At 37.7% G+C, this 17566-nt stretch overlaps 1 protein-coding gene across 1 annotated transcript; it reads right to left on the minus strand.

Annotated features, from left to right (window-relative positions):
- Positions 1–745: 745 nt before the first annotated feature.
- Positions 746–15145, minus strand: LOC125178553 (metabotropic glutamate receptor-like; the record flags this gene model as incomplete). The annotated part of the gene is made up of 3 exons (XM_047882591.1): positions 14921–15145; positions 14263–14506; positions 746–894 (listed from the first exon to the last, which is right to left on the minus strand). Coding segments are annotated over exons 1-3 (618 nt in total), but the record flags the coding sequence as incomplete, so codon positions are not given.
- Between the last annotated feature and the right edge of the window lie 2421 nt (positions 15146–17566).

Consider the following 17566-nt stretch of genomic DNA (forward strand, 5'->3'; position numbering starts at 1 on the left):
GAAATAATAACGAGAATATCACGACGTTATTGATAATTTTTGCGTCTGTAATCAACAGGCTACCTTTAGTTTACATTTTTCAAACGGGTAGAATGTCACAAAATTTCTGTTGCATTGCTAACATGTATATAATATTCCGTACTATAATTTAGGTACCTTACTTCGCACTAGAACTAATGACAATTGGTAGAACTGGCTCGGCTCTTGTGCGTCTATAAGCCCTAGAACTACTGTTCTCCTTATCTCCTTAGACCTAGAACTGCAAAAATTAGTTTCCTAATGTGCAAGACATTTTCATATGAATATATTCCTTTGATGTTGCCGTTTTTCCTGTTTTTATGGTTGTATTATTTTGTTGCAGGATGTTGCGTTCTTTTTCAATCAAAAGTCTATACGAGACCCCTCGAGTTTCGCTAACAACATAGACCATTATGCTTGCTTAGACTATTCTAGCAGTTATTTCTAACTTAACTACTTCATCATAGACAGCTCATTGCAATTCCGTTGCTCCGTATCAGATAGGCTTCACCATTAAAGATACAATCAAATTTCAATTCAACAATTTCATCACAAACTGATAGTACATCGAAATGAGTAAAATCCCCCTTCCATGAACATTGAAAGGACATGAATTGGTTTCTAAACATGAAAAAATACGTTGGTGTCAGTTCAGATACGACGAATTGAAGTTCAGAGATATCGAATTAAAGGAAATCTGTTCAATATTATATATTATTCTCCTCACTTGTGGGATTTTAAAGAGGCGCAGGAGATTGGCGACTTGAATGGAGGTAACCGAAGAGGCAGCACCCACGACCCCATCGATGACCTTCACTTTGCTGGAGGAACCGTCGCTGCATTTGTATTCCTGGTCGTGGATGTTGCTGATGGAACCTGGAAATAGAAAAGAGGGTTGGGAGTGCTGGAGGAAATGTTGGGTCTGCTCGTGGCCTTAGTTTGTGGCCACGAGGCTGCAATGGGTTATGCACAGAAAAATGCGTTATAAAAATGGTGCGTTATGCACATAAAAAAACCTAAAATGTTTTTGCGTTATGCACAGAAAAATACAAAAATTATCCCGTCTGATCTACTTTTTTGGCTATAATGTCTACTCCATTACTATGCAAACTGAAAAATAGAGTTTATGCAAACCATCCATGACTATGCAAACCTTTCTAAACGCTCCTTCCTCAGCTGTTTCAGGTGTTCTAAAGAATGGTACGAATTCAACTGCAGGCTAATTGATAACTGCTGCACATTCAGACTGACACCTTGTGAGGACATATTTTTCAAACTTATAGTTTACATTTCGAGCCAAACTGCGAGACGCAGAAGAAATAAAATCTCATATGGCTTTTTTTTTAATTTTCTCAATGACGCGTAATAAGAACAAATGACTGCCAACGCGCTGAGCAAGTGATTTAAATTAAGCCGCGAATTCGATACACTTCGTACTTTGTATTTTTTTGTGTCAATTCTCAAGTGCATTCAGCGCCAAATGCAATGCAATTAAAAGAAAAATGCATCGCACCAAATGCAATCCAATTAAAACAAGAATACGTCTCGCTAAAAACACTACATTTTCAATTGAGTTTGCTTCAAATATGTTTGTTGTAATCAAGGCAGGAACTTTAAGTTCATATTTAAAAAAAATTTGATTGGATATAATTAAATACAATAATTTGATACGCTATACGAAAGTGAACCGCCCAATCCTCGAGTTATTCATAGTTCTTTGATGAAAACAAGTCACAATTCAAGGAAATATCTTTGGTAAATAAATATTCCGGCTTAATATTCTCGCAACGCTGGGAAGGTTTGATAACGAAACAGTATCTAAAATTCCAGCCAGAAATGTAAATGAATATAACAAGTTATTATGCCTTGGACTTGAAACTGCCTTAAATGTAATAAAGATTTCTTCGATATTTTTAGGCATATTTCAGTATTTATTTAGTCAAACACGCGACAATAAAAAGAGCCCCAATTTAAGCGTTTCATACACTAGAACCCATTGACATAATTGTAAGTTATTTCCATGGGCCTCTTCGACCTGCACTATGAGACTAAACTTGTTCACAAAAACAGAATTTTTCAGGTTTTTAGCCACGGTTGTTGCCTGCGTATGACAGGCCGTCGTACGCACCAACGCTGAAGAGAAGGCTGAGCCCCAGCGATACAAGGTCGTAATTCAGTGCCCCCTCCAATAATTTACTTCCGACACATTCAGTCCCAACACCCGGCGGCGGACCAGAATTTCTCTCCAAAATTCACGCGGAAGCAATGACTTCCAACCACGCGCCACAGCGTGAGTAAATGGTGCAGGTCAAATTAGCGAGAGAATTTCTTTTACAGAAATTTAATGGAAAAACTGGCCAGAGTTGACAGACAGATGAAAACCGGCCAGAGTTGAAAGATAGATGACAACCAGCCAGAGTTGACAGACAGATGATAACCGGCCAGAGTTGACAGACAGATGACAACCGGCCAGAGTTGACAGACAGATGACAACCAGGCAGAGTTGACAGACAGATGACAACCGGCCAGAGTTGACAGACAGATGACAACCGGCCAGAGTTGACAAATAGGTACCAACCGGCCACAGTTGACAGACAGATGACAACCGGTCAGAGTTGACAGACAGGTGACAACCGGCCAGTGTTGACAGACAGGTACAACCGGCCACAGTTGACAGACAGGTACCAACCGGCCACAGTTGACAGACAAATGACAACCGGCCAGAGTTGACAGACAGGTGACATGAAAGTAATCATTTGAATCGTTCTAATCTGCCGGAGTGAGCAGCTAAAAGGCAACCGGTCAGAGTTGACAGACAGATGACATCCGGCCAGAGGAAGCAGCCAAAAGTTTCAATCGTTTGAACATTCAAATTATGCCATCAATTCGGTGGGCTGGAAGGAATATATTTGCTCTCTTTTCCTTTCTTCATAAGCTCATCATTAATTTCCTGCACCAACTAACGCTTCTGGGACAGTTTATGTTATTTTCTTTGCCACTGAGGACATAATCTGGATTCAACATTGCGGCATACACAATTTTAACAATTTTATGGAAATAGTCGAATTTAAATCATTGAATGGACGATCCCTACAACTGAAAATAAAATAAAATATATTGAATATGCAACGGTAGGTTTGTCACCTGCAACCAACGTCTATGTATCAAATAGTATTGCGTCAAGTTCAAACACCAAAATGTTTCTGCCATAGAACGGTACACTTGACTCCCACGTCCAATTACCATCCCTCCATTTCTCATCAAAATTAATGAAAGGACAAGGACGGGTACAGACTGCGCTGCATTGCTGTACATGGAAGCTATATTGTCCGCCTTCCGCTTTGATGAATACGACGCCGTTCACCCCGCCACTGAACTCCACGGCAGGCTGCTGTAACATTTCAGGCCTTCCAAAAGGTATTCAAGTGAGATGCACTAGAGGGGCTAAGCACAGCAGTATATAGATGTCAGGGCGTTGGGCGATGGTAGTGAACATGCGACTACTGTTTGATCGTCTTCTAAAAATTTGGTTGTCTGAAAATTTCATGTTCAGTCCCAATAGCCATTGAACCGAACCAATTGCAAAAGTAGATAATGAATATAACTTTATTTGGGGTAAAAAAATTTAATACGCTACATGCACGGGAAAAGTATATAAATCATATGTAGGAGTTAACACTGGCAACTAGTTTAAAGTCAAAAACCTTGCCAGAGGTGGCTTTCGATTCCTACGACTCAGAATCTATTTGCAGACTCAGAAACTGAAAGAAAACATACAATAGTAAAGTCAGTACTTGAGAGGCTAGGCTATCTCGGTGACGCTACACTCAACGTGATGCCCTCAGTCATCAACGAACTTGAGTTCTTTCGAGGACATCAAGACTGCAATGAATTTAACGCCGATCAATAGTATGGGCCGAAATAGGGAAGAATAATTGTCCCTCTACTCTTGTCTTGCGGAAAGACGAACAAAATTTTGGTGAACAAAGTTTAATCATTTTTGTTCAATGCACGAGCGTTTACTAGTCCAGAATGACAAACACTAAAATATATATAAATAAACTATCTCAAAACAAGCAATATTATCTCAAATAACTAGTTATTTGACATAAATTACCCTGAAAAATATCGAAGAAATTTAAATCATGGCCGCTGGAAAAAATTCGGACAATGCACGCATTTCTTAAACTCCAGTACATTTTTTCTAATGGTACTTTTTTTTATTCTTCATACTCATATCGAAACTTTTTTTATACATTCCACGCTGAGATATTCTAGGCGAGCTCTATCTCTATGAACCTTACCGCTTGTTACCTTTCACCAGGACTTTCCATCATTAATTACCAATGAATTAAGGCATACAGGACATCGTACAGAACGAGCGGCTCAAGAGCTACTACATACACGAGCATCGTTCGTCATGCTCCTCACAATGCGTACTGTGACACCAGCTTTTATCGTTCTGTTACAATGGACCGCTCAGCCAAACAACTCATTCTAATTACTTGCAGGCTCGTTGTTCAGCTTCAGCGCAATTATCAAGCTTGTACAAGAAACATAAAAATCAGGCACAGTGTGTCACAATTGCAAACCAAAATTTCTTTGCTTTAAATTTGGACGAAAAATTTCATGAATTATTAAAAAGTGTGCTCCGAATTCCAATTTACAAAAAGTTTAATGCAGGTCTCTGCAATTAATTTTCTCCTGCGGATTTCCATACTTTTCCCTTATTAATCTTCAGCTGTACATGAATTAAGGCACAGCTTCTAAAAAAAAGTATGGAACAAATAAGATAACTCTCATCTCACTCACATTAATATACGAACAGATACTGTAACTAGCGTCCACTTATCACGACTCTCTCTAGACGATTCATCGCTCATGAAGCGAACGAGTCTAAAATAATCCTGTGAAGCCTGGTGCCCTCTTCGTGCCCCCTCGTTACCAATAGATAAACATTCATGCTGGGGCTGCACCGCTGTAATCAACGGGGTTTAATGAGAAAAATGTTTTAATATGTATAAATGTATAAATATATGGTCAACGTTCAAATGTGCTTTCCATGATTTCAGTAATATGAAATTTTATAGTTGTTTGAACATGCGGTCTTTCCATGCACCTGTTGTAGTCAGCTGCTTGTGGCGCCAATCAATTTTTCATGATTTTGTGCTTCACATCAAATCAGATGCAAATAAAGTGAAAATCAATTTTATTTGTGTAAAAAATAATAACATTTACATATGTACTCGCACAAATAATAACGTTTGTTTGTCGTGAATACTTTGCTTAAACACCAAATTAAAAAATAAAATAAAATGTCGAAAGTATTGCCTTTTTTTAACTAAATGTAGGGAAGAGAAAAGCTCCTAGGTTATCAGTAGGATTCATCATAAATTTCAAACGAACCAAGTCCTGTACTGACTTACAATTGGTTATAATATTTGATGAGCCAAATACATTAAACGATCGTGCCTCCAGTCATATGATTTATGTTCGATATGTTCGACAAAGACTGCGTCAATGATGGGAACTTAGTAACTCTGAACACTGTTTCGTACCATGAATAATGTCTCGGTAAAGTTTGCTTGCCTCTCTTTGACGTCTACTTGGCCGCTGCCTCGTATACTAGTTTTCTGAGTAATATTCGCTTAGCCTGGCTAGCTACATTTCAGGAGTCTCTTGTTCAGATCGGTGTCAGGTTCAGACTTAGACCCTCAGCACTCTGAACTTGAGGCGAGAACAGAAGTTCTCGTGTTCAGAACAGTCATGTTCAGAACGCAGAGCACTACATTGAATCGCCAGAAAATATAAAAAGGGACTAAATTTCTGACTAGAATTGAGACATTTGATCTGGCTTTATATTCATTAATCTTACTTCGGGTGAAATTGGGTGAAATTTTTTTTATGGCATCAATTTTAAGCCATAAAATAGCTGGTATGATGATATAGGCCCGGAAAACTCTTAACAATGGTTCATTATTGAATAAAACAAATGTTGAATATTCGTGAACTTTCCTACTTTCACGTTACGGCCATGTAAGGAAATTTGTTTTATATTAATGAACTGAACATTGAACAGCAACGACAATTATCAGTAGGATTCATCATAAATTTCAAACGAACCAAGTCCTGTACTGACTTACAATTGGTTATAAGATTTGATGAACGAAATACGTTAAACGAACGTGCCTTCAGTCATATGATCTATGTTCGATATGTTCGACAAAGACTGCGTCAATGATGGGAACTTAGTAACTCTGAACACTGTTTCGTACCATGAATAATGTCTCGGTGAAGTTTGCTAGCCTTGCTCTTTGACGTCAACTTGGCCGCTGCCTCGTATACGAGTTTTCTGAGTTATATTCGCTTAGCCTGGCTAGCTACATTGCAAGAGTCTCTTGTTCAGATCGGTGTCAGGTTCAGACTTAGACCCTCAGCACTCTGAATTTTAGGCTGCTGCGAAGTAGAAGTTCTCGTTTTCGGATCAGAGTCATCTTCAGAACGCAGAGCACTTCATTGAACGGCCAGAAAATATAAATAGGAAATAAACTTCTGATAAGAATTGAGACATCTGATCTGACTTTATACTCATTAATCGTACTTAATCGGGTGAAATTTTTTATACCATCAATTTTAAGCAATAAAGTACGTGGCATGATGATATAAACCCGTATAAACTCTTAATAATGGTTCATTATTAAACGAAACAAATATCTTGAACTTTCTTTCTTCTTGAACTTTCCTACATTCACGTTACGGCCATGTAAGGAAATTTGTTTTATATTAAAGAACTGAACATTGAACAGCAACGACAAGTGGCGCGGAGATCCGTTGCACTCCAATATTTGAAACGACGACTAAGTCATTTTTACTTGACCCATCCACCACATGAACATGTGGAGCGGGATTCCCAAGTGAGCCGGAATCCCGTTTGTGAGCTTGACAGGTTTCATTAGCCAGACAGGATTAGCCAGACTTCAAAGTGGCAATAATGGAATTAGAGTTTAATTAATTCTCAAGTTGATCGTCCACACAAGGCGTGATGTGAGTCACCAATTACTGAGCGCTGTTATGCCACTCTAGGGTCTGTGTGATCATCGTAAGTGTTCACTTCTATTGTGGCCGCGCCACGTCTCTTTGTGTTGATATTGCTAGGGTAAAATTGAGTTCTGTTTCAGGCTGTGATTGTCTCGAATATTAGATGACTCGCAATCACAAGCGAAATTGAAATTTTCAAGCCGAAAGGAAAAAGTTGGTAATTTTTTGGCTGCACTCAACGCGTCGTTCAACTCTTATTCATATGGCGATGATGAGTCGAGTGCGTTTAAGTGAATGAGACGAAAATCGTCACTTGTTGTGTTTATATGACTGGAAAGTATGCATAATTTTCCAGTAAGAATGAAAAAGTGCCATCATTTCAAATGGAAATGTGGTTAATTTTAATTAGCCACGAAACTTTTCTTACGACAAATCTTATCACGACACTTAGAAAACATCAGCGCCTGAATGCACATTAATGCATCTCATGTTGGGTGACAGTTCATAAAATTAAAGGTTGCATGTTAATGATATTAGTTTCAAGAAATTTTAGGATTTCTAGTTCTTCCTCTTCTAGTTCCTTCCTCTTAAAACCTTGTTCGAAGGTAACGGAATTTATTAATGAATTCAAACCTAACTTAGTAACGAGAAACGACGCCCAGAGCATATATCATGTCGTTAGTTAAGCTTCGGAAGAAAATTATGTGCGTGAATTCGATCTGCCCGATTAGAGTAAATGACTGACCCCTTGTAGAAACATTCCCAGCTTTCTACATTTTTCGACTTTAGTGAATTTTAAATCAGAGAAATGAATACAAACTGAAGCATCGAATCATAAATTTTCAATTAAAAATTAATTTTTCTAATAATAAAAAATAAAAATTTGAATACTCGAATTAATTCTACTTTTATCCATCAAAATTTACATCTGAAATCCACGGTAACTTTGTATGCTAAACACGCATATGGCCTGAGGCAAATCATAAAGCAGTCGCAATATAAAGCAATTGCATTATACAGCAAACGTTTCAATCGTCCAGGTTATCTTCCGCGATGTTATTCTCAGCAATTTCATCCTAGTGCCTCTTAACAAAATATTAAAGAAAAGAACTTGACATTACGCCAGTTTTGTCCTCAGTCGATCCTCTCATACTAATGTGGACACACTTGTACATAGGACGACGTTTTTCAAACTTTGCGGAGTACTTAGCTTTACGTTTATTGGCTTTGCACGCTAATATATAAGTAGTTAAGAACTGAAGAAGTTCGACCATATTAGGATATTAACCCAAAGCAGAGAAATTCCGTTTTAACATTTAGCAATGTGTTTACAAGAACAGTCCGTACGGTGGCGTTAACAACTGAGAGAGAGAGTTGTTAAACAACAACTTTAACTTAACATTATTTTTCGAACAAATAATATGTTGTGTCAATGCATTCCTGTGCCATTAATTAGAGGTCGAGTTGTGATTTCGAGCAACGGTTTTTATTCAAATGTTCATTTAGATTGAATTTTTTGCAGATATTCGCATGCACTGAACTAGTACTGCACTTCTTAAATAATTAATTGTTCATTGTTAAACTGAAACGCCTTTGACCAATGCTGAAAGAATGAGCATGAAATGACATAGGTACCTCAGAAAAAAACTATTATGTATAATTAGCACCAAATTTACAAATTTATCACCAATATAATTGTAATGAATGATTTCATTCACTAGGAAAATTATTCATCGAATTCGGGCCTCGGAATGAAAATAAAAATAATCAACGATGATCCCGAATTCTTTTCGAACACGACTATAAGAAGACACTATATTTTTTTATTTTTTTCAAATCTACTCGAATTTTCTTCATTCCGAAGTGAAAACTATTTTTATGTCTATCATAATCCACTATCAAGTTTTTTTGACGTTACTCACGCACTATTAGAATTTTCGAATAATATAAAATTAGGTAAACGTCTTCGTGTTTTCAATGTGGCCTTACGATGTCCTCTCTTGTTTTGATCTTTGTTGGAACTTTTCCAAAGTATGATAATAAGCTGTGGAATGTGACCCTGTAAGCCTGCTTTCATTGACCTATTAAAAGCTGTAAATTTTGTAAGACCATCTAAAGTTTAAAGCACGTGGCAGCCAAAGTCAGTTTAATCAATCGCCTTGACATAATTTTGATAGGTGCAAATAATAGTTAAATCAAGTAGCACGAATATTGAACGTTGTTGGGGACTTTCCATAAACACGTGAAGTGTTTAAAAAAATTAAAATAAATATGCGAAAAAATATAAAGCAAGGGATATTTAAAAGTGTGGACAAGATAAACGCCTTGGGCCCTTGAAGACTTCCCTCAATTGAGGAAACATTTGACGTGATAAAACTTGTAAATTTACGTGAAGTCCTTGATTATGAGAATTATTATTACCTATTTATGCATGTTTATAATTTTAGTCGTCTGTCGTAATTATTTTAAATCTTCTGCAAGGATATTACTGAAATTTCTAGACGGAAGTTGCCGGCTACTCAGAAGACCTGATCTAATGCACATGAGATAAAAGGAAATTCGATCTCGTGTTATACCATTCCTTTTTCATCTTACGTCATCGTAGAGCCGATTAGCGATTTGATGGCACTAAGCCCACAATTCTGCCGAAAAATTGTATTTCTTGTTTAGGGGATTCCAAAAGTTTAATACCCTCCATTTAGCAAATTATTTTGCACATAAAAGTCCAGTGAACTTTAACATTTGTTCAAAAAATCGAACAACACAGTTGCGACTTCTGAACATATGGGCCTGGATGTGGACATCAAAAGAGCGAGCAGCTCGCTCAAAGAAATTGTTTATTTATTTAGGAAACTACAATACACTTTATGCATGTGATTGTTTGATATTAATATCATTTTATGTAATTATGGACGTTGAAAATAATAAAGATATGTGGATGAGTGTTATGGCTGTCTCGGTTTCCGTGCATAATTTTTGCGCAAGCTATTCTTGTGCTTGCTATGTTTTTGCAATGTTTTTACCACACTTCTCTTTAACTTCCCTATACTTGTTGTTTGTCTGTCTGCCACAAATCTTATAATCGATATTTAACACACTTCTACCTGTCCAATCGATCTGAAAATATGCACACTTGCGTAAAGTTAGAGACAAGGCACGAATCAATTGACAGAATTAAAAAATAATTTTACCAATTTAGAATTTTTTTACATATAAAAATATAATAAGAAATTCATTGTACATGTGTAACATCGGAGGCATCGGCCTCTTTAGAAGTGTGGTCTTTAAAAAGTAATTTTTAAACGCATATTATTTATCGATATGTTAGTGCTCACTTTGTTTATTTTATGTTCCGAGTTACGTTGTTAACGTGGCTACGCCACAGTAGTGCAGTATTTTTTTCTTTTTTTATTCATCTTATAGGTCCCGGAGGCGTGGACAAGTTCACTTCAAGGGATTTAGTTGCACTGATTGATATATAAGCAGCGATTGAAATCTATCTTTAAAATTTTTATTTAGTTTAAATTAAAGCCTATGTTAAAATACGCAGTCGATGGATTTTTTCAGGAGCCGACATTTCAGTCAAAAGTCAATACAAATTAGTTGCTTAAGTTTCTTTCCATTTATCGCAATGATAGTTATCTACGAAAAATGATTTTTTTTTGTATAGACTGAAGCATTTATCTCTTGTTCAATAAGATAAAATTTATCTTCCTAAAACCATAATATACTGGGAATAATTCAGTGGTTCAGTGAGCTTCAATTCAGAACACGAAAGTTTTTCTGTCGGAGGTGTCCAGATGCGCAACTTTCGTCTCTTGTCTTGTGAGGCCGTTGAGGAAAATCCGCCGTCCGCGTCTCGGCAATGGATAACAGTGAGTTGGTAATGGAAATAGGGGATATTTATTTTATCTATTTATATGTACATAATTGATTAATTTGTGACGTCGCGAAACAGTCCAAACGATCACCTAGATGATTAAGCAATACAAATCCCAGACATCAAAAATGTACTCAAGGAGTTCTATGTATAATTCCTTCCAATATTTACAAACATTTATAATAAGGTTACGGGTCCGACAACGAAGCGCAACTTTGTCGCGGTTGGACCTCGAAATAATTCATCTCGTAAACACGATTATCGTTTGCTCATGGCTAAAAAGACTAGAAAGTTGCTGCTATACATCATGTTATTTCGACGCACTTAACGAAGCACTTGAACTAATGACATATCAAATAAATTTCTTGTCTTCCGAATAAAACTTGTCGAAAATTTTTCGGCGCGGACGCAATTATTCCCAGGAGTGCTGCTCTCAGTGCCGGGCGTTTCCCCAGAAGAGCCCTCGAGCCGATAGCCGCTTTCTTAATGTATTCCTACATAGCGCCCCAAAAAACTAACCAAAAATAGCAGTTAAATTAGGCCTGAAAACAAAAGTTAGCGAATGCATACAAAACTCCCGCTTCAGAGTACTCGACATTAATGCATTCTGAAACTTTTCTTGCTCCGATCAATTGGAGTCTTGAAGTTAGTCCTGAAAACATGAATAAGTAAGTATAGCCGTTGCGAGAAGCTGAATTGCACGTGAATGATACAGAGTCGCTAGTTTTCATTATATCGTTCGTGTGCTGAAGTGTGTCAGAATGTGGCCTTAAGATAACGGTGAACATATTTCTCAGTTCAAGCGCAGACAGGGTGAAGTTCACATCGCGTATCCAGTTTACTCCATGTCGGCAAGCGGATATGAACTGAGATTCGAGCGGCTAGCATTATTCCGTTAAACATGTCTAGGAGGCGCATCAATTACTTTAATTTTCGAGGCTAATTAGGGATACTAATTTAATTTAAGTAAAACCTTTTTAAGAATTTCAAGTTTCAAATAGAAAATGTAAACTAGTTCAATAAAAAAATTCACACTAATGCTACTTGAACATTGGTATTTATAGCCGCGTGCAAAGAAAAAAATTAGATCAGTACTCACAGCAGTGAGCGACAGAGAGCGCACTTTCTCGCGTCCGTCCGTCCGTCACGGACTGATGGACGGACGTCACGAACAGACGGATATGACGAGCACAATAGCCCCTTTTAGCAATAAATGAGAAAATACGCTAAAAATTGCGGAAAGGAAGTGAAAAGAGGTTGTGACGCGCCATTGTAACGCCATGTCAGAACAGTTTCCTCATTGTGCTAATAAATTAACGAAAAAATTACAGAATCAACCATGAAACATATGAATAATCCATTGTAAATTTAGGATGATTTTATTAAAGGCAAAGAGTCTAGTATTAATTTAGAGAATAAAAAGGATGCCGTGAAAATTTTATGGACGTGAAATTTTACCCCTTTTAATTGGAGCTGTAATGTCACTTTAGGTACAGCAGAGAAAAGATTCTCAATAATTGAGATAGTCCATCGATCTTTTCAATATCCAGCGCCAAATCGATTAGTATTGTTATTGTACTCACATTGTTGTTGTACTCACATTGCTGTACTCACATTGTTGTTGTACTTAAGTGCATCGCATCGACCACTAGTGGTCGATTCCGCTAATCGTTGTCCCGCGGAGCATGGTATGGATAAGAGGGTTAAGCGGAGCATGGTATGGATAAGAGGGTTAAGCGGAGCATGGTATGGATAAGAGGGTTAAGCGGAGAATAGCATGGATAAGAGGGTTAAGCGGAGCATGGTATGGATAAGAGGGTTAATCATTACGTGGTCATATCGGACGCCTGTTTTCTGCATGTACTGGCACGGGGCATTATGGGTAACGTTGGACTGATGATTATTGTGCCACATAAGGAACGCGCGCTACACTCGTGTTTTTGAATGAAACAGAGATTACTCTATAGCCTATGCAAAAAATGTCTGTATTTTGATATGGTGGGACTATCGGACAGCATTCTAAAATGTTGATAAGCTTTAGCAGGGCGCCGACGTCGGCATAAACAGAGCGCCTCAAAAGGAGGCCGCGGAGGCCTATTGTGGCGAGGCTTGGCCGATATTGGCCTGGGCCAGCGGATGCCGCCACTAATATCCGATGCCTGATATTTCATGCGATATAAGGATATTGTTTTGACGCTCGTGCAGTGTCCTATTACGTAACTTACGATTGCACTTAGGAATTTCAGTGGAAACGAAAATTATTCGAGTCTCAAGTTTATTCATTCATTAAGGCGCTACATTTTTTATAATATAAAGAACTTCAGTGAAATTTCACTGAAACAAACAGACCTTCGATATCTGCTTGTGTCAAGAGAACTATGAAAATAAATTCCCGATTCACATACTCAGACAACCCAAGTCCCGAATACTCCGCGATAATTAAGGCATTAGTTAGGGCTGAGTTACTTCGAATCGATTGAGTTCAATGTAAATAGAAATTTCCTTGCAGCACAAAAATTTAACAATATAAATAAAAGCATCACGGAACCAGATTTGCGCAAATGACAAATCCAACAAAATTTGGTTTAATGATATGCTTTGCATTATCAAGCAAGACAGCAGTACTCAGTCGATAGTACGTGGACCTGCATATTTTTGGCAGCTCCATTAGACTTGGATGAGAGGTAATCTTTCCGAAGCGCTCATTTGCATCCGACCCCCAAATTGAAGAAGATTGCCACGACATATCCTTGATTTTGCTTCTCTGTAGGCACCAAGCCCAGCCTTGATATTGCTTCTCTGTAGGCACCAAGCCCAGCCTTGATATTGCTTCTCTGTAGGCACCAAGCCCAGCCTTGATATTGCTTCTCTGTAGGCACCAAGTCCAGGCTTGATATTGCTCCTCTGTAGGCACCAAGCCCAGTCTTGATATTGCGTGGCAAGGAGCTGAGGGCACCAAGCCCAGCCTTGATATTGCGTGGCAGAGAGCTGGGGACTTCAAGCCCATTCATAGTCATTGAAATCTAATACTAAGTCAAATCTAAGATGTTGGGCATGTTCTATTTCTTGTTATATCAATATATTTCTAGTGATATATAATGCTGGCATTAAATTATAAACAAAATAATATGAGAAATTAAATAAAAAATAACGTACTTTACATACAAGTGTAACAGGAGGAGAATTTCACACATGAGGCTCCAACCTGATTAAATTTCTGCAATATATGGGCGCCAATTACGCAGTTCTCCTGAATATCAGAGAAGAATCTTATTATTACGTTAACAATAAATAATTTTCAACAAAAGTGAAATGATTTAGCTTACCTTTAATGAAGTCGACAGCTTGTTCTAAGCCATAGGTGTCTTTATCACAGTCATCGAAGATGCGGGCCCCCACTTTCATGCCTCGGTCCAAGACACCGTTCCGGGGATCATTAATGTAGTCCAGAGTGAAGAGCATCGCCTCCAGAGCTTGTATGCCGCCCTGGGGCATCACTGGTCCACATATCATGTCCTCCTGTCGCTCATGGACCATCATGAGGCCACCCAACATCGTATCGCCGTCAATCTCCACGAAATAATTTTGCGGCCAATTTTCGTAAGTATTTGCTGTACTTGCAGAAATTGTATCGCCTATTTTCGAATTGGTAACGGCAGATGGAGAAAGAGAATTAGCGATAAGTAAAGATTGATTTTGATACAAATATGAGTGGGAAATTAGTTTTGAGTTGTGAGCAAAATCATTTTCGAAAACATCCGATTTGTAGGTTAATTCTGGCGTAGGTTGAACAAGGTGCATTTTCTTGGGACTAGCTTTTCCAATTGGGCTTAGGGAAGACTTTTCTACTTTGAAAATGCTTTTTTCATCTTGTTTTGGACGCAGTCGGTCTTGTGCAACAAAATTATAAATTTTGTTGCTCTCTGATGTGGAAACTTTCCTCATTATATTTTGATGGAGACCTCTAGATAACGCAAAGCTCACATTATCATTTGTAGATTGTTCAGAATATTCTTCTTCAGAAGTCTTCAAGGGAATGTGAACAGATTCATCGTTGTTCTCATAATAAATGCCATCGAGATTCGTGGTCAAATTTTTCAACGTCTTATTTCGGCCGAGCGAGGAAGAAATGTTCCGTATTCGCTGTTCATCATTTCCAACAGGGACATTATTTTTTTCTTCACTGAAAACTGAATCGCGATTTCCCATCTTATGCTTAGCGTGACGAATTTCCTCCCTTGCATTGGAATTTCTCAAGGAATCATCTTCAAAATGTCTAGAATTTTTTATTGTACCTTCCGAAGGCTTTATAGTGACATCTATCAAATCATAATTTTTACTTTTTCCCTTTGTTTTATACTTGAAACCAGAGTTGATTGGAATTTTTTCTTTGAAGTATGCTTGAGTATCTGTGAAAGAGCCTGTTGTAGGGACTGAACGATTAATCAAAAGTTCTGATGATATTAAAGTTTCATACCTAATAGATGGCTTTCTGTCTCCTTCAGGTTTGATTTCATTGTACTTTTCTTCGATGTTTTTCTTGCCTTTTTGCCCATGAATAGTACCTGCTGAAAGGATTGGCGCATCTTTTGCATTTTGCGCCGTTTGAGCTTTGTTATCTTTACCTTCATTCCAAGTCAGAAGTCTTTTTTTCTTCGTCCTTTGATTGAATCTTCTTTTCGAAGAATTTTTATTCCTGTGTCTAGTTTTTAGTGAACGTCTTCCATCAAATTTGAGAGACGACTCCTGATGTAAGTTTTGTGGAGGATTTTTTAGTGATAGTTTTTTCTGGACTCCGTCAACCTTATTCGCCGCAGTGTCACCGGCAGTCGTGGATTCGACGGCATCTCCGGCGTAACTAAATTGCTTGCTGTCGGCCTTGTTATTAACGACAAATCTAACACTTCCTGCTTGCCGTGGATGTTCTTTTCTTTTATCGAAACTTTTTCTATATTTGTTAGATGGTTCATAAGGTGTTGGGTTAGCGTCAAACATAAAATCACTCGACTTGTACGATTGATGGTCATTGTCATCTCCCGCATTCATGAGCAGACCGATCTCTACATTTTTTTCTAAGCGTTTCGAATGCCTCAAAGGATGCCTGGGTTGATTCCTTGCCATCATTTCCCCGTTCAATGGCGATCCGTGCATTGTTTGGAATGTCGAATCATTTTCTAGAGCAGTCGCGTCTCTAAAGATTATATCTTCTGAAATCCAATTATTTCCAGACGCAACGCTCGTCCGTGCTCGGTGCGAGTTGTTCACTCGACTGTCCGCTGGGTTAACAGAAATCTTTCTTACTTGCGGATCACTGCTCGTAATGTTGGAAGATATTATCGTGGCAATGTTGAGTACTACGCATGAGAGAAGAAAAACGTTGTACCGAACGAACATCGCATCGAATCTTTATCGATGATCTCACATAACACATTCACTACTTCGTCGCGAAACCAAAGGCACTGACAAGCGTCTGCGCTTATTTACGATTCACTTAGGGTCTTAATATTCATGACTTCGACTTCAAGGTTTCTATTTCACTATTAGGGAATTAAAACTTGATAAACACTTATTTAACTTTATTCGCGGAAAATAATCGCATTTTAACAGTCACTTTCACTTCTGACCAGTTTCATCTTCCTTCCCTGATTCCAACTCAAATTAACGATTTATCAAACGTATAATTCACGTCACCCCAGATATGTAAGCAGAGCCCATTTTCTCAAAGATTATCTGAGCATTTGAGACTTAAAGTGTAGAAAAGCGTCACCGGAATACAATTCATAATTTTCATTCTAGAATTCATCTGCAAATTGACAAAGAAAAATCCTATAGTAATAGAGAATGTAGCGCTTAAAGCAGAAAATTTTATACAATAGTGAACCACAAAGAAACAGATTTTTTAGCCTAGAAAGTAAATATTTTCACAGAATACTCAGTCCATATATTGCTAGTATATAAAATTATATTCCGATTCGAATGTATACTGTGGATGATTAATTTCAACCTGACTTAGGCATGTAAATTTTTCATTGGCAACAATTATTTTCTTTTCTGGCTTTGAAGTTACCAAAGCGGAAACTCGTAACTGGACAGACGGTCCTGATGACACATTATTATTGTTACCTCGCACAACGTATGTGTAGTTAACTCAAGCAATGTAAACATTGGTACCTAATGCAATACAAGTATTGTTATTGAAGGCAACATAAATTTTGTTATAATGGTGAGGAATGAAACTATAAACAAAAATAATTACAAAATGATGTTAACGAAATTAGGGAGATGTTTTGACTTGGAAGATATATTGTATTGGATGAATGATAATAATTTGTTTAGAGCTTTTCTCAATCTTCATTAGACGCTATGTAATAATGAAAGCAGGTAAAAATTTCTAAATACCTTATGTGAAAAAACAGTAAAATTTTCTAAGTGATGGTTTTAAGAATGTGTAATATGTTTCCTTCAGAACTATGAGGCATTCAGAAAATGATCGAGAATCAATCAAACTAAAAAGTTGAATCGATCGTTGCGTTCATTCAATTTGAAAATTGAATAAATCCAACTGCAGGAAGCCCGCAAGCTGTTCCTCTCACTTCATATATTTTACGCTCGGTTTTGTTGGAATTTCTC

Source organism: Hyalella azteca, unplaced genomic scaffold (genome assembly GCF_000764305.2).
Source record: "Hyalella azteca isolate HAZT.00-mixed unplaced genomic scaffold, Hazt_2.0.2 contig10814, whole genome shotgun sequence".
NCBI lineage: Eukaryota > Metazoa > Arthropoda > Malacostraca > Amphipoda > Hyalellidae > Hyalella > Hyalella azteca.